Genomic DNA, 26,442 nt, shown 5'->3' with positions numbered 1-26,442 from the left:
CACATCTTCTCCTTTGAGGGGACCACTAAAAAGGCTTCTCTATTGGTCCCGAGCTGGTGTGTATTGTGCCCGTCTGCCTGTGTGGCCCCCAAAACAACAGCTTCTGCTCCCATCCATTCCGAGCATTAGACTCCTGCCATGAGTCAGGATAGCAGCCAGGGCAAGTCATGACTATGGCTTTTTCCCCCAGCCTTCCAGCAGGAGTGGTCCTGATGCTAGAGCCCCATCCTCCCCCAGCTGCCTGGGGTTTCAGTGGAGCCCAGGTGTCCACTACACTTTCCTTTGCTCCCTGCTCATCAGTGCCTTAGCCAGAGGGAGGACAGGTAGAGGAGAGAAGAGAAAGAATAGAGAAGCCCTGCTGGTGTTTGTTTATTGCTCTGACATGTGGACCCTGGGCAGCAGGGTGGGACTTCACCTGACGAGGCTCTCTGTTTTGTAATTGTTGTCAGCTTGGCCATTTCTGTGTGGCAGCCAGTGGCTCTTTTTGAAGTGGGTAACCTGGAATGGAATGACCGGAGGCCCAGGGGAGAGAGTGAGGTGCGGAGTTCGGGGTACCTGCATCCCATCCTGGCTCTGGAATTTGCTGTCTTTGTGCGCACAGCTGAGTTCCTAAACCTCCCTGAGCCTTTTCTTATCTCTAAGTCCTGTCGTCCATCTAGAGAGCCTATGGAACAGTTGCCTAGTTTAGGGTTTGTGCCTCTTATGTAGGTCCTTGTCTACCCTGATCTTTGCCAAATTTGCCAGTTAACCCCCCCAGCCCCTACCTGCAGGCTGCAAGGCCTAGTGAGTTTCCCCAGGAGCCATTGTCTCTGCCTGTCCCAGCAGGTGGTTTTAGCTGATGTCATGGGCTTTGGTTACTCATGCCCATAGTTGTTCATTCCAGCACTTCTGATGGGTGGGTCTGATTTCCTAATCTCTGCGGCTGTGGTTGAGGTCATAGGTCCAGAAAATGTGGGCCTTGCCCTGGGCTGTTTTGTGGGTAATGTAGGAAAAGACCATAGCTTTTAGTTTTGTTTTTTTAAAATTCTTTTCCTGCCCTGTTAGCTTCATTTTTATCCCTCCCCTGGCCCTCCCAGAATGCCTGGCATCTGTGGTTAGGATTTCGGTGGGACAGTGAACCACAGGAGAAATTTACTGTGTCCATGTTTCTGTTCTCGGGATCTAATTGTTTCAAGTTCATACAGCCTTCAGAGAACGTGGGTTCCCCTGAAGACCTGGTTGGAACCTCAAGACTGGTTGCTGGTATCACTTGATTCAGTCTAAAAGTTGTTGGTTGGTGCATGGCATTGGGCACTCCAGAGGCTGCTGGGAACAGTGTGGCAGCCTACGGGGGGGTGAGGCCATCTGCCACTTCGGTTTCAGGGAGATCGGAGAAGGTGGTGCTCCTCAAACCCTTTGACTGAAGCCTCCCAGAGGCGGAGGAATGCTCACACAGGTGGCTGCTTCCCCACTTGCCCTCCCAGACCATATAGCCCAAAGAAGCCCACTAACAAACCAGAAGTTGCTTTGAAGTCCCCTCTTTTATCTTAAAAATTCACGTGGATTTTGCATTCTGCTCTATAATGTGTTCTTCTGTTTGTATCTGTAACAAACACTATATTGAGCATGTGGTTTGGAGTACCTCCTCCCTCAGCCACGTACCCTAGAGTCCCCAGATTCTGGAGGTGGGGAACTCAAGGAGAGGGGCTCTGAGTAGGACCTCCACAGTACGGGTGATTCAGCTGTGACCCGGACCAGGTTATCTGTGTTCCCTGGAAATGAGGGCGTTTGCTCAAGTGGTTGAAGGGCAGGCCAGGAGCCACATTTATTGTCTGGTTCTTCATACTCCTCTTTGAGTCCTCAGGGCAGCCCTGTGGTATAGGTACTGTGGACCCTGTTTGGCAGAGTAGGAACTGAGATGGGCTCAGAAGACCCATGCTCCTTCCTGACCAGGCGGGTGACTGAGCAGCGGGAGCTGCCCTGTGCCCTGCTGTGTGGGGAGCAATTATGAGGGAGCTGTGGGAGGCATGGAGATTTTTCTCCTTAAGGCCAGAGGCTTCAGACTGGCTGGAGGCCCTGAGGAGTCTACTTAGGCAAGTCAGGCCTCTGCCTCTTTCCACCCAGGCCTTATGGTGGGCTTCTCCCAGAGATCACCGTACATCTTGTTAACATGTAGATGCTGCTTTGCTGAGTCCAGGGTGGGGCCTGAGAACCTGAATTTCTAACAAGCACCCTAGGTGGCCACCATCCTGGGAGGAGCACGCTTGGAGGCATAAGGCTTTAGAAGAAGCCTGCAGCCAGCCTGCAAAGAACTCTCCGCTGTAGTGCCCAGCCCTTTTCCTCGAGAGTTTTGTTCCTGTGGCTTCCTTGGGGTCAGGAGAGTAAGAGCCCAGTCCTGCAGGCTTTCTTGGGGGCAGGCAGTCCACCCTGGTGAAAGTTCTTCAGTGCAGGGGCTGGGGGTCCTGTTTCCTGCATTCCTTGCTGTTTGTCCATTTCACATTTGTTGTTTCAAGTTTTAGTTGTTGGGGGTTTTGTTGTGTTTTCTTTGTTTTAAGGGTCTCCAAGTTTATTCCTGGGCCAGGAAAGGTGCAGCCAGGTGCAGCCATAGGCCAAAGGTTTTCTGTGTGGAGGCACATTGGAGTGTTTGTAGCCGGAGCTAACGAGGTGATGAGAGCAAGGTAGCGTGGAATGTGGGCTTTCTTCTCGGTCGCTCTCCTTCCAACCCCAGCTTTCCTTGATGTAGTGGGTCAGCCACAGTGAAGTGTTACTGAGAAAGGAGATGTTTTGAGAGTTTTCTGCTCCCCACAAATACGGATTACTGTCCTTTTGAGCCTAAACCAAATGTATGCTACATACACCCGAGTTTGGCTGGATCCTTTGCCCTCGCCTATAATAGGATGTTTCAGTTCCCACCTGTGGGGAGTTCGGCTGGGTACTGGGAACCCCAGCATGGCACGTGTAGAGAGTCAGCTCCTGGCTCAGCTCATGCCTCCCTCCATCCTCAGGTGCTCCAGGAAAAAGCTTCCTGATGCGTCCTGATGGGGACGGGTACAAGTTGCTGCTGCCCCTTTGGTGTTGGGGTTGAACCTTTTCTCTTTCTTAAAAGCCATTGCAACCTTGGGGAGGGGGGCTGGGTGGAAGGGAGTACGCCAGGCCACGTACTGGCATTCTGCATCCCCCAAAGCAAAATTTCTTAAAGGTATCCTTGCCTTTTGGACCTTGAACAAGTAAGGAGCTCTCCTAGGGAGAGACCTGCCTCTTCTGCCCCCCCCCCCCCCCCCCCATTGCAGCGAGTTTGGGGCAGGCAGGATATGAGTGCAATTATGCTGCTAGGGGTGTGAGAGCATGGTGTTAATTGCTGAAGAGGAAGATTCCAGTTACATAGCCTCCTTAACAACCAGGCACTTGTGAGGCCTGGGCACCACGCTGAAGTGAAAAGCTGAAGGTGGTGAGAAGGACTCATGTAGCTAAAGTGGCCACGCAGGCAATTGTGTGGCCCAAACCTTGTGGGCTGAATAATTGAATGCCAAGGTTTTACTAGATTGGTTGGCATTTTCGAAGAACACAAGTAGGGGAACTGAGTGGGGCCCAACTGGAGAAGTGACAGCTGACTCGCCTGGGGTTGCAGATCAGGGACATTGATGAACACCCTGCATTTGGAACAGTAAGCAGGCCCTCCTACCTCCCTAGCTGGCCTAGGGGCTGGGACTCTTCCCCTGCTCTGGTCCAAAGGGGGACTTAGGCCTGGGTCTTGACTCTGAGAGCCGTGCCTTTCCTCCAGCTGCGGCCACAGAGACACAGGAGTGTCCAGAACAGCCCCCTCACTTGACAGACAGGAAGGGCAAGTGATGTAATGCAGAGCATGTGAGTTTTGGGGCCACAGAGAGCCAGGCTTTAATTCCTGCTCAGACTGAGGTGTGTTTCACTGCTCTGGGCCTCAGTTTTCCTCATCTGCAAATTTGGGACTAAAATTGATCATATAAGGTCTTGTGAAAACAAGAGACAATCATGTATACAGGGAGACTGGCATATGAATGAGAGGTTTCTGTTCCAGCCTGTGCTGTGCAAACTGGGGCCTCTGAGGGCCTCAGGAGGAAGATAGCAGCAAACTGTGCCAAGCAAAACAGCCAGCAGGATTTGTGTGGATCCAAGACCTCGGTTTTGCCACCCTGGGTAAGGGGATGGCACCACGAAACCCTCTCAGTCCACCCATTCCACTGTTGGGGAGTCAAGTGGTTGAATTTTCTGTAGAGAGGCGCCACCCACTGTGTGTTCTGTGGAAATAAAAGCAGTGGCTTGGGGGCTTAGTCGGTTAAGTGTCTGACTTTGGCTCAGGTCATGATCTTGCAGTTCGTGAATTTGAGCCTCACCTCGTGCTCTGTGCTAACACCTCAGAACCTGGAGCCTGCTTTGGATTCTGTGTCTCCTTCTCTCTGCCCCTGCCCCACTCATGCTCTGTCTGTCTGTCTCTCTCCTTCAAAAATAAATAAACGTTTTTTAAAAAATTAAAAAAAAATTAAAACAGTGGCTTATTGGTGGTGCTGGGTGCCCCAATCTAGAGGCAGACACAGGAGGAGCCAGGCAGAATTTCTAGGAGGAAAACTGCGAATATGGATAAAGCAGCACCTGCTCTCTGACATTCCTCAGAGTCACGGAAACCAGGCCTCCGTTTCCTCACTCAGCTTAGCCAGTGACAGGTTGTCCTGGACCCCCTAGCACAGTGCTCCCAGCAATCTCGGAAGGGTTTCCTGGAGGTCTTCCTGCCAACCCGGCTGGCAGGGAGGCTGCCGCCAGGGAGGACCTCTCCAGGAGAGCGCTGGAAAGGGATATCCTTCTTCCTGTCTGTGGGGGAAGCTGCCAGTTTGGGCTGGGTTGGGGTGGGACCAGGAGGCCCCTGTGCCCCTCAGGAAGTGTCCTGAGATCATCTGGAACTGATTTCCAGGGGAATAGTGGCTCTCAGGCAGGCTCCAGAGACCCCCGCAGATGTGAGCCCCATCCCCATGTCTCTGCGTCCTTCCATGCACATCGTGACCCTTTTTTCTGGTAGTGTTGGTCTGGTTTTTCAGTTAACACTGTGCTGCATGTGTTCTGCATGGTGACTCAATTCAGCAGTTCCAGCTTCCGGGATCTTCCCAGCTCTGGGATTTGGCAAAATCTGCCTTGAGCCTTGCAGACACATGTGAAGTTCTGCAGGGCAAAGTATGACACCTGACTGTCCAGCAAGCATCAGTGACTTGGGAGGCACTGGGCAGTTCTGCCTCTGGCCCTGCTCACTAGTCCACAGCCCTAGGTTGCTAGTCTGTTCTGTGCCTTCAGGCTATTTGGTCTGCGTTTTAGTGGAGAAGGGGAGGGGCCGATTAGCAGCTTGCATTCGGGAAACCCTCATTCCCTCAGAGTCAGTTTTGTTCTGGACAACGAAACTTTGTTTCCCAGTGAAGGAAAACACATGAAGAGAGAGTGGTTTGGTTTCCTGAAATCAGATACTCTGAGCTGCGACTAACTGAAACCCAGCTCCAAGTACCCCGAAGGATGAGGTCATTAGTGGTTATCTTAATGGCAGGCAGGGTTGGTTTCATTCAGGAGCTCCAGCCTTGTTTTCCTACTCTTGTGTCTCGTTCATATCCTCAATATGATTCCTCCATGGTGACAAAATGGCTGTGGCAGAACCAGGTTTCTCACTTGCTAGCCAGAGTAGGTGTCTTGCCAGTGGCTTTCCTCTGAGTGTGAGAAAGCATGGTTTCTATCAACCCCTGCAGGCCTCCCTCATGTCTCACTGGCCCAGGCTGGGCCGGTGTGGCCAGGGGATGCCTTGTACTGATTAGTGCAGCTTGTGAGAGGACAGTACTTCCCTTAGACCAGCTGGGCCTCCCCAGAAGCTTGGGGTGGGGTCAGGTTTCCCTGGAACACTCAGGCCTGAATAAATAATGGGCTACTTTTTTTTTTTAAGTTTTTTTTAATGTTTTTTATTTTTAATTTTATTTTTTAATTTTATTTTTTGTTTTTTCAAATTTACGTCCAAATTAGTTAGTATATAGTGCAACAATGATTTCAGGAGTAGATTCCTTAGTGTCCCTTACCCATTTAGCCCATACCCCCTCCCACAACCCCTCCAGTAACCCTCAGTTTGTTCTCCATATTTATGAGTCTCTTCTGTTTTGTCCCCCTCCCTGTTTTGATATTATTTTTGCTTTCCTTCCCTTATGTTCATCTGTTTTGTCTCTTAAAGTCCTCATGTGAGTGAAGTCATATGATTTTTGTCTTTCTCTGACTAATTTCACTTAGCATAATACCCTCCAGTCCCATCCACGTAGTTGCAAATGGCAAGATTTGATTCTTTTTGATTGCCGAGTAATACTCCATTGTATACATATACCGCATCTTCTTTATCCATTCATCCATCGATGGACATTTGGGCTCTTCCCATACTTTGGCTATTGTTGATAGTGCTGCTATAAACATGGGGGTGCATGTTCCCCTTTGAAACAGCACACCTGTATCCCTTGGATAAATGCCTAGTAGTGCAATTGCTGGGTCATAGGCTAGTTCTATTTTTAATTTTTTGAGGAACCTCCATACTGTTTTCCAGAGTGGCTGCACCAGCTTGCATTCCCACCAACAATGCAAAAGAGATCCTCTTTCTCCACATCCACGCCAACATCTGTGGTTGCCTGAGTTGTTCATGTTAGCCATTCTGACAGGTGTGAGGTGGTATCTCATTGTGGTTTTGATTTGTATTTCCCTGATGATGAGTGATGTTAAGCATTTTCTCATGTGTTGGTTGGCCATCTGGGTGTCTTCTTTGGAGAAGTGTCTACTCATGACTTTTGCCCATTTCTTCCCTGGATTATTTGTTTTTTTGGGTGTTGAGTTTGATAAGTTCTTTATAGACTTTGGATACTAACTCTTTATCTGATATGTCATTTGCAAATATCTTTTCCCATTCCATCGGTTGCCTTTTAGTTTTGCTGATTGTTTCCTTCGCTGTGCAGAAGCTTTTTATTTTGATGAGGTCCCAGTAGTTCATTTTTGTTTGTTTTTTAAATGTTTACTTAATTTTGAGGGAGACAGAGCATGAGCAGGGGAGGGGCAGAGGAAGAGGGAGACACAGAGTCTGAAGCAGGCTCCAGGCTCTGAGCTGTCAGCACAGAGCTTGATGTGGGACTTGAACTCACAGGTGGTGAGATCATGACCCAAGCTGAAGTCGGATGCTTAACCGACTGAGCCACCCAGGCACCCCAATAATGGGCTATAAGGACATAAGAGAAGAGACAGCCACCTGTCCTCACACCATACCAGCCTGTGGTCACAAAGTTGTTACCTTTAGTTCCTGGATTGCATTGGCTCGGGTCCTCTCTGCAGTGTTGTGGGACTTCTTCCAACCACCCTCCTCCACCCACTCATTCCAAGAGCCCTCGCATGTTAATCAGGTCTCCTGGCTGAGATCTGATGCCTGAAGACCTAGGGCACCGGCAGCTGCCCCTCTGCCCCCACTGTTCTCTCAGGCACCGTACACTTTCCTGCTGCTCGCCCCAGGCACAGCTAGCTGTTCTCCCCTGAAGATATCATGGTGTCTCAGGGACTAGGGGCAGTGTCCCTGTCCAGTTTGTGCCATGCCCTGTCGTTTGGGCCCCAGGCAGGGCTGCTTGTGCCCTTCGTCCCCCAGAGCACCCCCCCCCTCCAACTGTCTGAGTTCTTATCTCTGTCCATGCCCATCCCTGCATCCCTCTTCCCCATCAGGTGGGAGTCCATTCACAGCGCCTGGCAGGGGCCAGCTCTAGACCACCCTTCCACTGGGCTCTTCTCTTACCCCCACCGTTCATGGGCAACGAGAAGCCCCCTGTGCACCCTGGGGCCCAGGCACGACCATTTTCCTGTAGCCAGTCCTTCCAGACCCTGTTCTGAGTGGATCCAAGATGGTAGGTGGGGTGTTACAAGGGAGAATTCCCCTCCTGGGCCTTGGCAGATCACCTGGCCTTTGACAGGCCTGTGCCCTCTAGCTGCCATTCCTCTGTCTCTTCCCGTTGGTTTCCTCTTGGGGCGCGGGAAACCCGCTGGAGCCGGGGAGAGACGCCAGGCCTCGTGGATGCTCAGACTGTTGTCTTGAATTCTTCCTTCCTTCCTTCCTTTTTCAGTTCACATTTTAAATATGTAGTTATTTCCCCTCCACCCAACCCTTGATTTGAGAACGAATATGTTGCTGATTTTGGAAAATACAGAAAGGTAGAAAGAAAACACAGTCCCCTCTGGTCCCACAGCTCAGAAAAAAAAGCACTGTATGCATTTTGCTGTTTTTCTTCACAGTCTTTTTTCATAATGTGTGAACGGATTCTTGTGAAAATACAGTTGGGTCATACTATATAGTTTTTTGTCCTGCTGTTCTCATGGAACATTCGATTGTGAGCATTTTCCATGTCATTAAGTATTATTTTACAATGTTGTCTTTCAGTCACTGCATGGTTTGCTGTTCTGTCAACGGACCAAGGTTTCGCTTTTCATTGTTTTAGGGGGTGCTGTGGTGGACATCCATGATTATTTCCACGAAAGAAACTTCTAGAGGTGGAATTGATTCGCTGCTCCACCTTCCAAACTGAGTGCCATCCCTGTTCTCTGGGGACAGGCTTCAGAGTCCCTTTCTCTGCCCGTAGTTCAGATCCCAAATGAGCTCTCCCATCGAACAGTTCCATGACTCTTGCTGCATTAGACCATAAGCTGTCCCCCAGCGGTGGAGGGTCCAAGGTGTTTCGGGCCCAGTATCACATGGATCGCGCTATACCATTGTGCCCTGGGTCATGCCCTTTATACGGAAGCCATCCACAGGTCCTTCTGATGAATAAAACCCTAATAACTCTCATTATAGTGGGAAGATGCCTGAAGTGGACTATGTGATTCTGGCAGAATGGTTTGATTGGATTGTGAGGAACATCGACGTGTCCATTGATTTGATAGGTGAGAGGCCCCTCCCGACCTTCCTCCCCCAGTGAGGACGCGCTTGGCTGGACCCACTGTGCCAGACCCTGTGCTAAGCTTTGTGTATGCATGGAAGCTCATTCACCCTCAGAACAACCCTGTGGGGCTGGTGACATGGAAGGAAAATTAAAGTTGGGATGAGGGTCAAGATGCCTGTCAGGCCACACAGCTGGTGAGCGGTTGGGCTGTGAGCTGGCTGTGGTCTGTGTCTTCTGCTCAGAGCTGCTGGCGGATGTTTCTCTCCACGTCTTGCCCACACACCTTCCTTCCCCCTCCCCTCGGCTTTGACTTCCAAGCCATGAACCAGAGCAATTAGAACCATGTATGATTTTTTTTAAATTTCAGTTTATCTCCGGACCACCCCTGAGACCTGTTATCAGAGGTTACAGATGAGATGCAGGGAGGAGGAGACAGTCATTTCCCTGGTAAGAGCCCTCTTTAACCTGCTTCAAAATGACCGGGAAACCATGTCCATTGCAGCCTGGCCTTCCCTCTGTGAGGTCACTGTGCTGTTGTCACAGAGGAAGAAACGGGAACTGAGCGTGCAGGAGGGTAAACTCTGACTTCCTCTGTGGCTGGAGACCCTGTGCAAAGTCCAGACCGACCTCACTTCCTGTGGCTCAGGACTCATTGCTTGGCGCCCTCTGTGCTCAGAGGCGTCCCTTCTCCACTCCCTGTCCAGGTGCCCCCAGGGCTCGTCCTGACTACCTCCTGCAGGTGACCTGCCTCTGCGCCCAGCTCTGGGTCCTCGCTAGAACGTGCCCTCCCACCTGCTCTGCATCCCCAGTGCTTAGTGCAGTGCTGGGCTTGGCGGTGGCCTTCTCTACGACTTGCCCAGCATCTTGCCCTCTGGGTCCTGGCTCAGGGCCACATGGACTGTAGTCAGGACTGTTGTAGCCATTGGACTGCCCTCCTTGTCCTGGTCCTTCACTCCACACGTTCCCTCCAAAATCTGGTCTCCACATTGCTGCTTGGGTGATGTGTCCAGTATAGAATGCCATTCATGCAGTTTCCCAGCCATAAGCCCTCAGTGCCTTGCCGCTGTCTAGGCTGAAGTCCCCACTGCCCGATTGGTGTTATCTCCCTCCACTTCCTGCTTTTCATGCTCTGGCCATAGAGACTAGTTGTGGCTACACACACACACACACACACACACACACACACACTCACCATGTAGTTACATAAATGTGCCTTTGTATGGTGGTTTCTTTTGCCTTCCAAGTTCAGCTCAGATGTCACTTTCTCCAGGAGGCCTTCCCTGACCTTCCCTCCATTGTGCTCCTCTAGCCTCTGGGTGTATTATGATCACAGCCCTAAGGACAAGCATACTGAAACTATTTGTATGTTTGTTCCCCATCTATCATCAAAATGTGAGCTTTTTAAGATTAGATCTTATTCCCTTTGCATCCCCAGCATGTTTCCCAGGACTTGGCACCTAGGAGTTGCTCAGTTAGTACTGAACTGAGTGCCCTACACGAATGCCTCTGGTGGTACACAGACAGAGGCTGGCAGGCATTTACTGGGGTGTCATGGGGGTCTGAGCTCAGGATGGGCTGGACTTGGGGCCCTGGAAGACCTGTCCTGCTCCTGAGGCCTGCCTAGCCTTGTTTTCCTTGGACACCAGAAAGGTTGATTCCAGCCGTGAAGGCATGGGCCTCTCTCTAGGCAGCTCCTTTGAAATCCAGAGACAGGAGTGAAGGGTGCAGTGGGGTGGGGCTGGGCCATGCCAAGGTAGGGCATGGCCACTCTGTGCAGTGACACAGATGTTCTGAAGAAATGACAAGTCTGGAGTCCCTCTAAGCCATTAGCCAAGCCATTATCCTAACATTTCTGACGTGGCCTATAGGACAAACCTGTTGTTGCCAAGGGAGAACTCAGTGGGATGAAAAGCTGTCAGTGCGGTTTCTGTAAGAACTTCCGGGCTGGCAGTAAATTGCTGCTTGGGGAGGTGGTCACGGGCAGCCAAAGCACCTTGGCCTGTGCGTGTGGAAGTGTGTGCTGTCCAGTCCTGCCTGTGCAGAGGCACTAATGGCTTAGGGGCATGTCCGGGCCTCTTTTCCGTTGGGTTCCACCTCGTGGGGCTTTCTGAAGTTGGTCTTCATGGGGCACCTGGGTGGCTCAGTCGGTTGAGCGTCCGACTTGGGCTTAGGTCATGATCTTGCAGTCTGTGAGTTCGAGCCCTGTGTCGGGCTCTGTGCTGACAGCTCAGAGCCTGGAGCCTGCTTCAGATTCTGTGTCTCCCTCTCTCTCTGCCCCTCCCTTGCTCATGCTCTGTGTCTCTCTCTCTCTGTCAAAAATAAATAAACATTAAAAAATTTTTAAATGAAATTGGTCTTCATGGTCTAGAGGGTCCACAGGTTGTAAGTCATCTAGGGAGTAGGGGCAGCAGGAATGGGATTCCCTAGGCCAGTGAGGGTCATTGTCCTCTTGGAGGGAAGGTCAGAGTGGAGGGGTCAGAGGCTGCCCAGGGCTGGGCTGTCCAGCTGCAGGGCAGCTGTGGGCTCCACCATGAAGGAGCTGATGGCCCTGCTGCTGGAGAAGTGGCAGGAAGTGTGAGAAGCGAGGGGGGAGGGTGTGCGTAAGGCACCAGTGGAGCAGGGAGGGGTGGAGCCCATGGCCCTAGTGAAGCCTCTGACTGTTGCCCTGCCCGGGCTGGCTGGCAGAGGGAGCCGCTGCATTTACTGCTGTCCGCCTGGACCAGGTCAGCGGTTGTAGGCTCCTTTGTCCAAGCCACTGCCCTGTGGTCATCAACATTCACCCCCCTGCCTAAGACCCTTGGTGGAGAGGTTTGTCCCCCTCCCTGCTCCTGACAGCCTGTGTCTGTGTGTGTCTGCGTGTGTGTGTTTCCTGGCAGGAATACTTGGATGCTCTTCACCGCCTCTATGAGGAGTGGCTCTTCAAAGGAGGCCTTTTCCCTGTGGCAGCCCCTGTTCTGGTAAGTTCCCCTGGCAGGGCAGGAGACTTTTCTAGAAGGAGGAGTGACCCAGGGAATGTCAGCCACTCTGTAGTCTGGGGAAGCCCGAGTTCCTTCATAGCTGGAGGATCGAGAAGGAGGAAGCAGGGAGGGTGGAAACGGCTCTTTCTCTGGCCCGGTCCCCATTCTGGACTGAGTCTCAGAGTTAGTTGCTGACAGTCCTGAGAGAAGGTGACCTGTCCCAGTGTCATTACACCGGTGGCCACAGTAGCATCTCACTTATCCAGCCTCACCAGGGAAGGAGTGTCCCCCATGGCTGAAGCCTCTAGACGTGCATTTTGGCTTTAAGCACTCGAGCTGGTGGTCTTTGCGATGCAGCCGTCCCTTCTTCAGTGGATAGCAGGCGCAGAGCCTCACTGCCCCCTTTCTTGGTGACCCAGGGCGTCTGGAGGAGCACCACTTGCTGTCCTGGGCTGTTACCCAGCGATGCCCTTAGGAGGTGCTGAGGTGTGTAGGACTGTTTGCCCCACACCACTCACGTGTTTGAGCTCCCGCGTTGGCTTTGTATAGCCGCCCCCTTTTCTCCTGCTGACACACGCCACTTCTAACTGTGTCGCCGTTTCCGCCCCATCCGTGTTTCCCTGCTTCCCTGTCCCCTCGTTTTCCGATTTGCTGCTGCTGAATTTCTTGAGGCAGGCAGATGGGTGCTAAGACTGTCAGGAGTGCGTGCACAGCGTGGGATGCAAGGGAGGGCCGCACACAGACTTTGGTGCATGGCCTGAGGGACATCTGTTTGGGCTTCTCAAATACTTCTACTCATGGTGCTCGCGGGCCATGAGGTTGCCGAAAAGTGAGATATTACTGTGCTGGAGTTTTGAAGAAGTAAAATCTATTTTTTCCCCCTCATGATTGGATAATATAACATGATGGGGAAAAAAAACCCATCATTCGTGGGCTGGCCACAGGGACAGCTGTAGTGGATGCTTAAGTGAAAACACAGTTGAGAATATGAATTGACCTAGAACCGGGTGCTGTTTTGCTTTTATGCTTCCATTTTCTCTGCCTGTGACCTTGGGCTTCTCTGCCTCTCCCGCTTCATCCTGCCTGTCTCTTCCTCTCCCCCTCTTCATCGTGAAGGGAGGAGGATGTTGAGGTCAAGTGCAGCCCGGTGATCCATGTGTTTAATTTCCAGGTGATTGAGGCTGACCACGACAGGAAGAAAATGTTAGAACTCTTTGAACAAAACCGGGACCGCATACTAACTCCAAAGAATCAGAAACATGGCTCATAGGACAGGAAAGATCATGCCAGAAAAATGCCCACTGCTGCCAAGTTAGCTGTTAGGAGCAATTTGGGAAAATCAACTTCCGGGAGGGCTTTATATTTGGCCACATTGTTTTCCTGATGGTCTCTTCCTCTTTGCCAGTGTCTTCATCCTGGGTCTCTGGTCCTTGCAGGTAAATGACAAATGGGACCAGTGGGTTTGTCATGCCCTTTGGTGGTCGTAGCCTTGCATTCATTCCCCCAGTGCCTCTCCTGGTGGTTTCCCACTGCTGGGTCCCTCTGATTAAGGGAAGAGCCTCCTGACCTCATGCTGGGTTTGGAGTCCCTAACCCTTCCCCGCCACGCAGGAGGGTGGGGTAGTCGCCCTTACATCCCAGGGAGGAAGTTGAAGCTCAGCGAGGCCAGGGGACTCCCCAGGGTCACACAGCCAGTGACGATGGAGTTGGCACAGTTCAGACTTTCGGCGACTCTGAAACGTTCTCTGCCTGTCATCCTGAGAGCCTGTCTTCCCTTGCTGGAGATCTCACGTCTGTGTGGGGAGAGCCAGCAGTGCGTGGAGCCAGCATCCTCATTTTCTCATTATGTGAGCAGTTCTCGAGGACAGTCAGCATTCCTGGACCTTCACAAAATTGTGCTGTGTTTGGCTTGAGCCCAGCGTCCGGTGCTTTCCCAGCATGAGGCTGCTGCGGCATTTCCCACCTCATCATCTGGACTTCCGTGTCCTGGAGAGAATCGTGCTTTGACTTCTGCACGGTGCTTGGTGTCCTTGGTGACAAAGGCCTGCCTGAGCTGCTGCCAATTCCATGTCAGGGACATGGCTTTTGGTGCCTGGGTGGTTTGCCCGGTGCCAAGCTGGGGCAAGGGGCACCAGCGCCCTGGCTTCTGAAGCTCTCTTACCTTGTGATGGCCTGTGTGAAGAGCTTTGCCCTTGGAATACTGAGAGTCTGTGGGCTGTGGGAGAGGCCTGAGTGGCCTTAAGTCTTTTTGAAATGTTTTTCCATGAAGGGGACACCTTGGATCATAGAGCATGAACTCATCTTTATTGGTTCAGAATATATCTTAGCTTCTCTCAGCTGTAACAATACATCACAGCCATAGCTGCCTCTTGAGTCCAGTGGGAAGCAGAGAGAAATAACATTCTCTTAGGAGACAGTCTGGACAAGAAGGTCAGGGCTCGCAAGCAAAGGCTCTTGGAGCACTGGTACTCCTGATATTTTGGAGGTGGGTGGAGATCAGAAGACTGTTGTCGACACTGAGAAGGGCCAGTTGTGAGCTTTGGGGAAGCAGGCCTCAGCTCTCCTGAGCAGCGGTTGGTGTAAACGCAGGTTGGAAGGCCTCGCCACGGCCTCTGCGGGAGTGTGGCACCTGTGCGTGCAGCTGTCTGACTCTGCGTGGGTTACAGGTGCTCTGGTGGTCCAGTTCCAGAGGGAGCACTAAGGGGGCAAGACTGTGACTCCTGGACCAAATCTTGGGCTACGCGGGCAGGATGAGGGGCAGCCCCGTGGGGATGAGCCTCTCAGCCCAAATCAAATGTCAGTGATTGACTAGATGCCCAGGGGAGGCGAGAGCCTGTGCTACCGGGGATCTTGACGGGCCAGGGAAGTCTCTGGGAATTTGTAGATGAACAGTCCAGTGTTTTCCCCACAGCTTAATTTGAGCATCTGTTTTGGGGGAAATGTAATTTTAAAAAATAAATAAAATCTTGCTCTGTAGTAGCCAATAAATTCTTCACTGAAAACCTGAGGTTAATTTTGGAGTGCTTCCTAGGCCAGTGATTTTAGCTCCCTGCAGCATCCTTTTGCCAGTAGGATAATGTGGTTTCATTTTCTAAACCCCATCTTTCCTAACATGGGAGGTTTGGGTCCAAAAAAGCTCGCCATCCTCTTGCTCTGGCACCACGGACAGGATGCCGTGTACCTGCAGCGGCCAGTGCAGGTGGCAAAAATCTCCCAGCCCACGTATGTCACACAAAATGGCTGGTGCTCAGCTTGCACATATGAGGCTTGCCTTCCCCATGTGGCAGGCAGGGCTGGTGACATCAGGAGTCATGGAGCAGGGCAGGAAAAGGGCAGATGGCACACGGTAGGCACGACACCTAGTTTTTAGAGCTGAGAGAGGCACTCCTCAGGGACTCCCAGGAATGGCTCGGAGGGGCATGGCAGGGTCTGGCTCCTTGAATTGCTGACAGGGCAAGCCAGGGCAGTGATGTTCCAGATTTATTGGTGTTGCCCCATTCTTACCCTGAGGCGGGGTTCTGTAGAGCATTGCATGAGTATACCCCAGAGCCACCTCAGCGGCTTTGACCCTTGGTAATTAAAAAAAAAAATGTTTAATAGCATATACATCTTCTTGTACTCAGCATGTTTAGTGAAATAATTCTGATTTATACTTCATATTTTTAATTTTATATGCAAAATGCATGATTAGAATCATTCAGAAATAGTTCATGTACCTGGTGATTAAAAAAAAAATGACATAGAAGTGTATTTCTGTTGCACGTAAAAGGGCAGAGGTGGGTGATCCAGGACTGGTACGGTGGCTCTGAGGCCATGGGATCCCGGGCTCTCTCTGGCTTTCTGTTCCCAGCTCAACTTCCTGGTTTGTGGCTTCCTTCCTCCAGGGACTTCCCTGTCCAAGATGGTGCCAGAGTTCCTACGCTGGCTAATGAAGGCATCAGGACATATTGTCTGTCCCCCATTCATACTTTAATTCTCATGTGGATGAGGACCTTTGCAAGGCACAACTAAGATAAGCCAGAAGGTTCTAACAGGATTTTTTCTAGAGGCCTTAGAGGTGGGGGAAAGACAGGAAGGAAGTCAGGACCCACAGGCTGGGCCACAGATGTGGTGTCAGTGCTGTGGCACCCTCTCTCCCTCCTTTGTGCCCTCACATCACCTCACCCTCACTGCCAGGGACCACAGTGTCCTCAGCTCGACCCATCTCCTGCGCTGGGTGTAGCCCGGGAAGGGCAGAGGCCACCAGTATAATGCACTCCCACAGCTTGGCTCTCAGGAGGCCCTCCCTAAACCGTGGTTCCTGGGAAAGAATGTCCTCTTTCATTTCCACCTGAACTGCTTACCTAGATAAGTGTACCCGTCCCTGCCTGTGAGATATATCAGTTGGAGACCTTTAGCCGGGACTCCCCCAGACCCCCAACCATCAGACCTGGGGAAGGATTGAAGTGTGTACAACTCTGAGAAAAGGTAGAAGGCGTTTCCAGAACCTACCCACCCCCTGGGTGCTGTTGAATCTGTGCCATCTTGTTTTCCTAGAGCCCTGGGGCCGGATGGGGGCGCTCACATCAAATGCTCACATATCTGTGGAATGAGTAATACTTATCCCTGTGGCCTCTCCACCCAGAAGAATTACAGTTATTAAAGTAATTGACGAGCTTTTGGAAATGTCAGCCCTCCATTGTTGGAAATCTAATAATAATAATACCCCGCCTGGTGCCTCTGGGCTTTGGTGGTGGATTACTCACCCAGGGCCCCAGGGTCACTGGCACAGGGCTTTCTTTTCCTAATAACTCCAACCCCGCAGCTCCTCTAAGAAGGCGGAGTGAACTCTGTGTTCCTTTAGTTTACATAAGATAGTGAGCTTGCCAAAGGCTGTCATTAAACAGAAGCTAAGAGAGAGCTAGTCTTGCGGAATCCAGAGTGGGTATCCACTTTTGCTGCTCTCTTCCCGAATTTCTGCATTTCTTGGCTTGTTGTTCTTCAAGGCTGGGGTCCGTGGAACACAGGTGTTGTAGGAGAGAGTAACAGGTGTTCTGAGAAAAGAGGGTTCCGTAGTCCAGAAAATTTGGGAAGCACCACCTGGGTATTTTCTCTAAGATGCGCAAGATACATTAGTTTAGATAAACTCAAGCAGTCCTGTGAGAAAAACACCTTTTCACCCTTATGTAAGCCAGGGACTCTCAGACTCATTGACAGTAGAACCCCTCATTTGGGGGATATCCATTAACAATCTCGAGAAGTGCCAGGGTTCCTCGGAACACACATTGGGAAAAGCACTGTTTTAGGGAGTCTGCAGCTGCTGATGACTCTTGGCTTTTGTGCCCTTTGGGAATCTCTAGCTCTTGGTTCTCCAGGTTCAGTACATCTGAATCCCCAGAGGGCATGTTAAAACATGGATTACCAGGTCCACCCACAGAGTTTCCAATTGAGTGGAATCCAGTTCTGGGGTGGGCCTGAGACTGTTTTCTAACACCATTCCCGGGGATGATGAGTCCAGGGAACTCCCTGGGTTTAAAGTTTCTAGGACTGGACATCCCAGAGTTCCAAGAAAACTTGGCATCTTGGTGGTGGTTGAATGTGTTGTGAGTGTTGGTTATCATATCTATCAAATGGGAGCATTGCTCATTTCTCAGGGCTGTGAGGATAACTGACCTGGCATATGGAAGGGGTCTGGACCAGGGCCTGGTAGGCAGTAAGTGTCCCATAAATGTTAGTTCACCTGATGTTTCCTGGAAAACTGACTGGAATGCAGTTCGTTGGCCGAGTAATGGCAGCAGCTGCAGTGACTGGCACTTTCCGTCAGAGCGGCGTGGGCACACGCTCTCACCAATTAATTGGGACCACCTTGATGTATCTGTTCAGGTCACAGGCCTGGTTGAGGCTGACCTTCGGGACTTTACCTCTGTAAAGTGCCTCATGACCTTTCTAGAATAGCAGAGTATGGGGCAACCAACTGGCCTTTCTTTTCTTTTTATAAATGCTCCTGTTTCTCGTGGGGACCCTGGGTCTGCACCTGGCATCCTGAGGCCTGAGAGGGAGAGCTGGGAGAGACATAACTGCTCCTCAGGCCGTGAGAAATGACACTGCTTCTTGCACCAGCAAGGCCCTGGAGTTCCTTACACAATAAACGAGTGGTTTTCTTGCTTATTTGCCGGCAGACCTCTTTCCCCATGGGCTCAGGTGACCTCTCACTCACCCTTTCCCTAAGGCACAGAGCAGGTTTATTTGTAGCCAGGGATGGGTAGATGTTGGCAACTCCAGGCTCATCTTAGGAAATGCCCAGGAAAATGAACAGTGACCAGTTAAGTGTTCAGTGAATCTTACCTTTTGGGATCCACTTGGCTTTGTGGATGGGACTTGGGCTTTGGGGTCAGAATATGGGCTGGGATCCCAGTTTCCCCGGTTATTGGCTGCAAGACCTGGGGCAGGTCACCTTGCTTCTCTGGTTCTGTTTCTTCCTCCTTTGGACACTGGGATTCTGTTTTCTCCCTCACGAGGAGAGAGGCTGCACAGACTACAAAGGGGTGAGTTAAATGAGTGATGCACACAGAGGGTCTGGAGCGGTGCCAGACCCCAGGTGTTCTTGCTCCTTCAAACCCTTTCCACGTCTCTGTAGTTGGCTGGAGAGGAGACCAGACACTCTTGTACCTTCCTGGAGGGGGGAATGTTTATCAGGGCTATGGGGCAAATATTATTTCAGCATCTTTGCAGTCTGTCCCCAGGCAGTCTGTCAGCAGGCCTCGATTCTCTCCCTGTCTTTTGACAGCACTTGCCCTGCGTCAGCCGTATGCCAGGCCCTGTGCTGGCTGACAGGTGCACACTGGTGGCCAGGACAGACACCTCCCTCCACTCATGAAGCATGTAGTTTAGCTCCTCATAGCTACCCCCCATCCTGAAATAATCCCTGAGAAAACCCACACTAAGGCAGGAAGGCACCTGCAGCCTCAGCACTCCCTTCTGTTGGGGTAGAGAATTAACACCAAAGACTCAGTGATAAAACCAACACCAACTATAGAATTTTACTGAAGTAGCAGGATACAACACTAGCATATGCAAATGATAAACAGGTTATAACGGTAGTGAAAAGCCCATTTACAGTGGTAACAAAGAACATTAAATACTTTGGAATAAATTTAACAAGATACATACAAAAACATACAAGAAATATGCTAAAGCACTCCTCAAAGACACCAAATAAGACGAACAAATGTGAAGGCATCCCATTCTTGGATAGGGGGACTCAACGTAAAGATGTCTGTTCTCCCTTAAATTAAATTACAAATTTAATACAATCTCAGTAGAAACACCACAGTCTATTTTATGGAATTATACACATTATTCTAAATTTTATATAGAAACACAAACATTAAGGAATAACCAGGAAACCACTGGAAAAAGAAAAACTGTGATGGAGAACTAGCCTTACTAGACAGTAAAACATACTGTAAAACCTGTATCATTAAAACGGTGTGGAACTGATGCATGAATAGATAAGTAGAAGAGTGAAATAAAATAGCCCAGAAATAGACGTAAATACATATAGAAATTTACATGATAAAGATGCCATCTCAAATCATTGGGGTAAAGATGGACTTTTTAACAAAAATGGTGGCTAAGGTCACCATTTGGAAAAAGATAAAAGATCCGTATTTTAATGCCATATAAACTCCCAAGGGGTTAGGGATCTAAATGTAGAAATTGGAACCATTCAAGTACCAGAAGAAAATGTGGATGAATTCGTCTCTAAAACCTTGATGTAGGGAAAGCTTCCCAATGATGATTCAAAATCCAGGGGCAACCAAATGTTAATCATTCTGGCTAAGTAAAAATTTTAAAACTTGTGTGATAAAACCTAGCATGAACAAAATCAAAAGACAGTTAACAAACTGGGAGAAAAATGCAACATATGTAACAAAGGGCTAATATTCCTAAATATCCATGAAGAATTCTTTAAAATTGAAGGACAAAGGACCAAAAACCAAATAGAAAACCGAGGAAAAGATGTGAAAGACAATTTACAAAAAAAGATATAAAAATGGCCCTTAAACATGTGAAAAACACTCACATTCATTCAGAGAAAAGCAGATGCTATGATCTGAATATTTGTAGTCCTCCCACCCCCCATTCATATGTTGAAAACTTAATGCCTAAGGCCATGGTATTAGGAGGGGACCTTCAAGAGGAAGAGATTAGGCGCCAGAGAATGGAACCTCATGAAGAGATTCGGTGCTGTTGTAAAAGAACCCCACAGAGCTCCCGTGCCTCTTCCACCTTGTGTGGGGACACAGCAAGAAGTCGGCAGTCTGCAGTCTGCAGCCCGGCAGAGGACCTTCGCCAGAACACCACCATACTGGCACCATGATGTTGGACTTGTAGCCTCCAGAACTGTGAGAAATAAATTTCTGTTGTGTATAAGCCACTGGTGTGTAGTATTTTGTTATAAAAGCCCAGACGGACTGAAAGAACACTGACTCACCTACCAGACAGGGGTGTGTGGGGGGAAACAAACCACATTCTTCTGGTGAGGCTGTGGGGAACAAGTACTCACGTACATCGCTGGTGGGAGTGTAACTTTGTACAACCCTTTTGGAGAGAAGTTTGACAACATCCGACAAAGTACGTATGCACTTACACTGCGACCCAGGGATCCCGCTTGTGGTATCGAATATGTACTTTCTACAATATAAAAATATCTATGCACAAGGTTATTTATTGCAGCATTGGTTTTAACTGCAAAATAACTGGAAACAGCCTAAAGACCTGTACGTAACAGAGTGTCAAATAAACTATGGCACAGCCACACGGTGGAGTGGAAAAAAGAATGAAGAAGCTCTTTCTGAACAGTTATGATTTCCAGGACATAAAGCAATCTTGAGTGAAAAACAACGTCCAAATGAGTATCTCTGGTACACTACCCTTTGTATAAGAAGAGACCCAAGAAAATACACAGATGCAGGGGCGCCTGGGTGGCTCAGTCAGTTAGGCATCTGACTCTGGCTCAGGTCACGTCTCACTGTTTGTGAGTTCGAGTTCCATGTTGGGCTTTTTGCTGACAGCTCAGAGCCTGGAGCCTGCTTCGGATTCTGTGTCTCCCTCTCTCTCTGCCCGTCCTCTGCTGGTGCTCTGTCTCTCTCTCAAAAATAAATAAAAACTTTTAAAAAATACACAGATGCAAAGGAAATGAAGGATGATCCAGAAACTAAATAGGTTGGTGGGCAGAGGCTGTAGAGAGGGAAGGATGAGGTGTGGTTGCAGGGAGGAGAAGGGAATGACACTTGTGTGAATGTGTCTTTTTGTATAACTGACTCTTAGAACCATAGAAAAGTGTCCCATTACCCCCGAAATAAACCAACAGGATCAACTAGGATGTAGGGGGAATGGAAAACGGAATACAGACACAGCTGACCCTAAGAGCATCACAAGTGAAAAACGACCACACCAGAGGGGTGGGGAAGTAAGGAAGTCGCCTGAGTAACTGTGGAAAACAGTACCTTGATACGGCGAGAGTGAAGGTGAAAATTAGTCTTCATAAATGCTATGATAGAGTTTTAAAAGTGTTTCTCATGGAGGTGTGGTCAGCAATTCTAAAACTATAGTATTGGACCTGAACAAACAAGTAGACCGTAGATTAAGAGAGCCAGGTTTCATTCTCTTCTACAGAAAGAACTTATAAGTAAAAGGGGTGAGGTAGAAGCAACCCTGTGCCATTGGCTTAAAATCAGAGGAATCCATAAACACTCATGGTTTTAAAATTCTATATAGATTTGGAAATAAACTCACATATGTATATGCCTGGGTTAGTACACATCCATATGTTTCCTGACTGCCCCCCGAGTGGGCTTGGAAGCAATGACACCCAGTAACAGCACACCTGGCACCCGGGTCTTGGTGTCTAAACATCATTCTCCAGTAAGAGGCACCAGGGCTCCTAGGACAAGCGGTTTATTCCAGGGATGCAGCACATTAGTATCACCAGTAATAAGATGAACCCTTTGGTAAGATGCACCGAGGACACAGCATCATTTTTAATAGTATTCTTGCCAAAAATGCATAACCTCACTTCAACCATAAAAGAAAAAAACAGACAAAGTCAAACTGAGGGACATTCAACAAAATCAGTATTAAGTTTTGACCAAAAGCATCAAGATGAGGAAAGACAAAACTAAGGCTAAGGAACTGTAACAGACTGGGGCAGAGACCGGCAGGGATGAAGGAAAAAGGACAAATGCCCTATGGGGTCCTGGAAAGGATCCTGGAATGGAGAAAGGGTAGTCATGGGAAAACTGGTCACATTTAAAAAAGGTTTGTAGTTTAGTTAATCATACTGTCTTCGTGTTAATTGCCTGTTCTTGATCATCATACTCTAGTTATATAAGATGTCATTTTCAGGGGACACAAGGTGAGGGTTCCAAAGGAATTCCTTGCCTTATTTCACAACTTTTCTTTAAATCTAAAATTAATTACAATAACTCCCTTCGTGGTAAAGAAAAGCAGAACACAGCACTGTAAATACTACAATCCCAAATTTAGAAAAAAAAGACCAGAAGGAATTGCGTTAACATCCTAACATTGGGTGTCTCCCAGTGGTGGATATTATGGTAACTGCTGCTTTTGTTTTTATGTCCATCTGTATTTTCTAAGTTTTCTACTCATTTGATGGATCCCTGGAAACAGAGGTGAATGAGACAAGATGAAGTTTCTCCAAGAGCTTATATTCTAGGAGGGCAGGGGAGGGGATGGAAAATGAATAAGTACATTTAAAATGTCTGTGCAGAAAACTAAGTTGATGTGATAGATGGGTGGCCATGGAAGGCCTCTCCAGGAGGTGACATTTAAGGTGAGTTGTGAATGACAGGAAAGATAGAGACGGGATGTGAGTGGGGAAAGGGAACAGTTTGCACAGAGGCTGGGAGGTAGGGGTGGGCTTAGCTTGTTTGAGAACCTGTAAGAGGCCAGTTTGTCTTGTCTGCAGTAGGCTGGGGGGAAAGAGGCAGGAAATGAGATCAAAAGGATAGTGAGGGGCCTGTGGGGCTTGGTGTGGCCTTGGGAGCCCCTGGGGAGAATTGAGCAAGAAAGTCACAGGACTTGGTTCAGACAGGATCCTCTCTGGCTTTAGCTCACAAAGAGATGGGGTCATTTGCTTGGAGCGAGCGGGTGGGAATACTGTGGGAAGAGCAGCACCTCTGGATGTGCCCACTTGTGAGGTGCGTGTGCACGTGTGGGGCAAGAGATGGCTGGGGGAGGGGGTGCCGCAGCCCAGATGAGTGGAGCCCCCAACCCATGGATGCAGAGCCCGCGTGTGATCCTGTGCTCCCGGGAATGGTTTTCTTCTCTATTAACCAGAAGTTAGCAGACAGAGCAGGGAGCCTGACAGAGTAGTCTAAGCGCATTAAGGGTGTAGTTATCTACACAGCTTTCTTCACCTGTCCTGTGACAGTTCCCTTGAGGATGCTGGAGGAAACTGCCCCTCAGAGATGCCCAGGGTCACACACTTAGTGGGGATGGGAAGGGACCGGAAGCACCCCCCGCCAAGGGAAGCACCGAGGGGCACTGTGCCCACCTCACCTCACCTCACGGACACTTCCCAGCCTCCTGTGAGCAGGTCCGACCACACAGGGGAGGAAACAAGGCTCAGAGAGCCGGAGCGAGTGGCCCAAAGTCACACAGTCAGTAGGTGGGACTTGAGACCAGATGGATTGCTTAGCAGATTGATCCCTACCCCTGACAAGCTGTGGGTTCCAGATCTGCCACCTCTCCAAGGGGTCGCTTCCCTGGTGGAAGAGCAGTCTGGGTCTCTGTCCCTGTATTATCCAGGGGTGACATTTTTTAGCTATTGCCTGGGTGGTGTTCTTGGGTCAGAACTGGCCCCTCCAGCTCCCCTGGGGGAACATAGTGTCGGGGGCCCTCATACATGAGGGGGTTCTGAGTAGGCCTCCAGAGTTGGGTGATCCTACTGTCTGGGCCACCGGCCTCAGCGGCTGGCTCTGGCCCCGTGAGAGGTTCTGATTGTCTAGTGTCCTCAACCCCAGGGCCTGGGAGGCCCCCAGGATGGTCTGCTAGAGTTGGGGGTCCGAGGAGGTGGGAGAGGTGTGCACAGAGCTCGTCCAACTCAGAGGAAGTGTTTGGAGGAACAGTGTCTGCGTCAGGGGTGGCCGGCTCCGGCTGTGCTTCTGGCTTTGGGTCCAAGGATTTCCCTGACAACTGGGGGCCTGGTGTCAGCCGGGGCTGCCTGGGGATGGTGACCACTCTGCTCTCAGGAGCTGCACTGGGGACCAGGGACCACTCACCGCTGCTGCCCAAGGAGGTGAGCGCTTCACCTGCAGGTGGGCTGGGAGCTGGGGCTGGGCCCTGGGCTTGGTCTCCCTTCAGGCCGCGCAGGGGAAAGTCCCTGCGGAACAGGGGTGTCCGGTGCAGAACAAGGTCACTGTAGCAGGTCAAGAACTCCTCACTGTCCGAGCGTGTGCTGGCATGGCGCTGGGAGTCCAGGGGGAGCTGGGGGCCGGCACGGAGGGTGCGGGGGGATGTTGAGACCTCGGACAGGCTCAGGGCCGTTGGCACAGTGCTCTGATGGTCAGGGCCCTCAGCCAGGGCCCTCTCAGATCCCAGCCCTTCTTGGGGGCCTGGCTGGGCCCCCTCAGGGCAGTTGTGGGCCTTCGCCAGCTTTCTCTTGGAGCTGCGCCTGCGGTAGGGTTTCTCTCTGCCCAGTCCCAGGACCTGCCTGCTCGAGGTCCCCAGAATGGCCTCACATGTAACTCTCGCCAGGAAGATTTCAAACATCATTTGCTTGGCATCCTCCTTGCTGATGGCCTGGACCAGCGAAAACTCCGCCTCAGAAGTGGCCACATAGCCCAGCCTGCCCAGAATGGTGTGCAGTGTTTGTTCAGAAAGCACAGGCTGCACCCGGTAGGCAAAGTTTCCAGTGTATGTCTGGAACAAACAGGGATGTTTATTAGAGGTGGGACACAGCCCAGCAAAGTGGCTGTGAATGGCCAGGCAGGACCAAGGGCCGATGCCCAGGGGGGCACTGGAGGCTCCTGAGAAGCCGTTGGGCTGGGGCATTTGGCCAAAGGGACATCTGGTCCATGATCATGTTATTCTCTGTCCCATTTTATAGAAGGGCACACTGAGGCCCAGAGACAGGACAGGACCTGTCGCAAGTCACATAGCAAGAGATTGAGCTGGGGTGAGGCTCCGATATCCTGGCTCCCAACCCAGGAGTCCTGGCCTGGAGTCAGAAGAGATTAAAGCTTTCCAAAGCTAGACTCCTTCCCCTGTTTATTATGAGCTCCTTGGTTCCTTGTCTTTAGAGAGGCAGTAGAGTTTAGCGGTTGGAAGGTGTGCTGCCTGAGTTTGAGGTCTATCTCTTCTACTTACTAGCTGGTGACCATAGGTAAGTTGCATTAACCTCTTTGGCTCTCAGTTTATCCAACTATAAAATGGGACCAAAGTCAGTGGGCATGATGGACACGCTGTTTCCCCCAGAGGCAGAGCTCCGTCTCCAACCCGAGACCCCCTTGCTCAGAGGCATGGTGGTGCCTACCTTCAGGGACCTGATTTCCTTCCTCCAGGGAAACAGGAGTAGGTTGACAGATATTAGCTCCAGGAACTCTAGTGCCTGCACCAGTTCATGGCAGACAGGCTGGGTAGGGCTGGGTGCCCCCTGGGAGTGAGTGGCCCGCAGATTGGAGGCCACAAGTTCAGGCAGATAGAGCTGAAGGGGGGGCCCCATGTCGGAGAACCGCCGGGCCCTGTGGGTGAGGGCTGCTTGCCTGCAGACCCGGAGCCGGCCGGCCCCTGCCTCCTCTTGGTAGTAGCTGATGAGGTCACCCAGGAGTGTCTCTGGAGCAGCCTCACCCGGCCCAGGGTGTTGGGGCTGGCTCATGGTGGCTCCGAGGGGCTGGGTGCCGAGGAGAGCTGTGTGGGCCTTTCTAGGCCAGGCCCAGGCTGGCCCGCCTCCGTCCTGCCCCACTGCTCAGTCAGGAAGCTGAAGAGGAAGTTGTGCTAGCAAAAGAGAAAGCCACACACAGCCCGGCTCTGCCTTTGCTTGTCGCTCTGAGGGGCTCAGACCCGAGGGTTGCTGGGGCTGTGCCACCTCCTTCCAGTGGAGCAGAGCTGAGATCGGGCTCTGTCCTTGCCCCGCCCCCTAAACAAATGGGGAAACAGAGACAGCGGTGCCCACAGCCGTCTACACCCCTCTGCAGCCGACACTGCGTGCCAGCCCATAACCCCAGCCCACTTTGGATGCCACCAGCTAAGGCTCCTTATCCCTCATGCTTGAGAATGTTCTCGGGCTGCAGGTGTGTGTGGGACAGACTCCAAGTCCCAGGGTGTTAACACCAGCCAAGGAGGGTGGGTGGATAGAACTCCCAGCTTCTTGCCCCAGGCAGGACAGTTCTGGGGTGTGTTCTCCACTCTCTTAGGGGGTCCCCAGTGGGATCATCCCCGGTTGTCCCCTGCAGTAACCTGCTCATGAGTGCCCACCTCCTCATGAGTGGCTCTTCTCCCACCCTTGTTTTAATTCCCGATTCCTGTTGTGCTTCCCAGGGTTGCCTCCCAGATGAT

The 26,442-nt window shown here is 50.8% G+C and overlaps 2 protein-coding genes across 7 annotated transcripts in view; one reads left to right on the top strand and one right to left on the bottom strand.

Moving 5' to 3' along the window:
- TK2 (thymidine kinase 2) overlaps window positions 1–18,025 on the top strand; it is a 33,987-nt gene extending 15,962 nt beyond the window's left edge. For 5 of the 6 annotated variants that reach the window (XM_060650594.2, XM_060650592.2, XM_060650593.2 and 2 more), the window contains 4 exons: window positions 8,837–8,925; window positions 9,292–9,371; window positions 11,801–11,881; window positions 13,053–18,025. In XM_060650594.2, coding sequence (XP_060506577.1) covers window positions 8,837–8,925; window positions 9,292–9,371; window positions 11,801–11,881; window positions 13,053–13,151 — 349 coding nt within the window. In that variant the 3' untranslated portion in view covers window positions 13,152–18,025. Of the gene's footprint in view, window positions 1–8,836; window positions 8,926–9,291; window positions 9,372–11,800; window positions 11,882–12,300; window positions 12,368–13,052 lie in introns of all 6 variants that reach the window. The other variant, XM_078438842.1, reaches the window with a different exon arrangement.
- A 2,023-nt stretch (window positions 18,026–20,048) lies between these two features.
- Window positions 20,049–25,948, bottom strand: LOC132690309 (uncharacterized). Its single transcript, XM_060650584.2, has 2 exons — window positions 25,421–25,948; window positions 20,049–24,807 (listed from the first exon to the last, which is right to left on the bottom strand). Exons 1-2 carry the CDS (start codon window positions 25,760–25,762, stop codon window positions 23,707–23,709), a joined length of 1,443 nt encoding a protein of 480 aa, XP_060506567.1. The 5' UTR covers window positions 25,763–25,948; the 3' UTR covers window positions 20,049–23,706.
- Window positions 25,949–26,442: the final 494 nt, after the last annotated feature.

This window comes from Panthera onca, chromosome E2, assembly GCF_046562875.1.
Source record: "Panthera onca isolate mPanOnc1 chromosome E2, mPanOnc1 haplotype 2, whole genome shotgun sequence".
Taxonomy (NCBI): domain Eukaryota; kingdom Metazoa; phylum Chordata; class Mammalia; order Carnivora; family Felidae; genus Panthera; species Panthera onca.
This window is presented reverse-complemented; position numbering and strand designations above follow the sequence as displayed.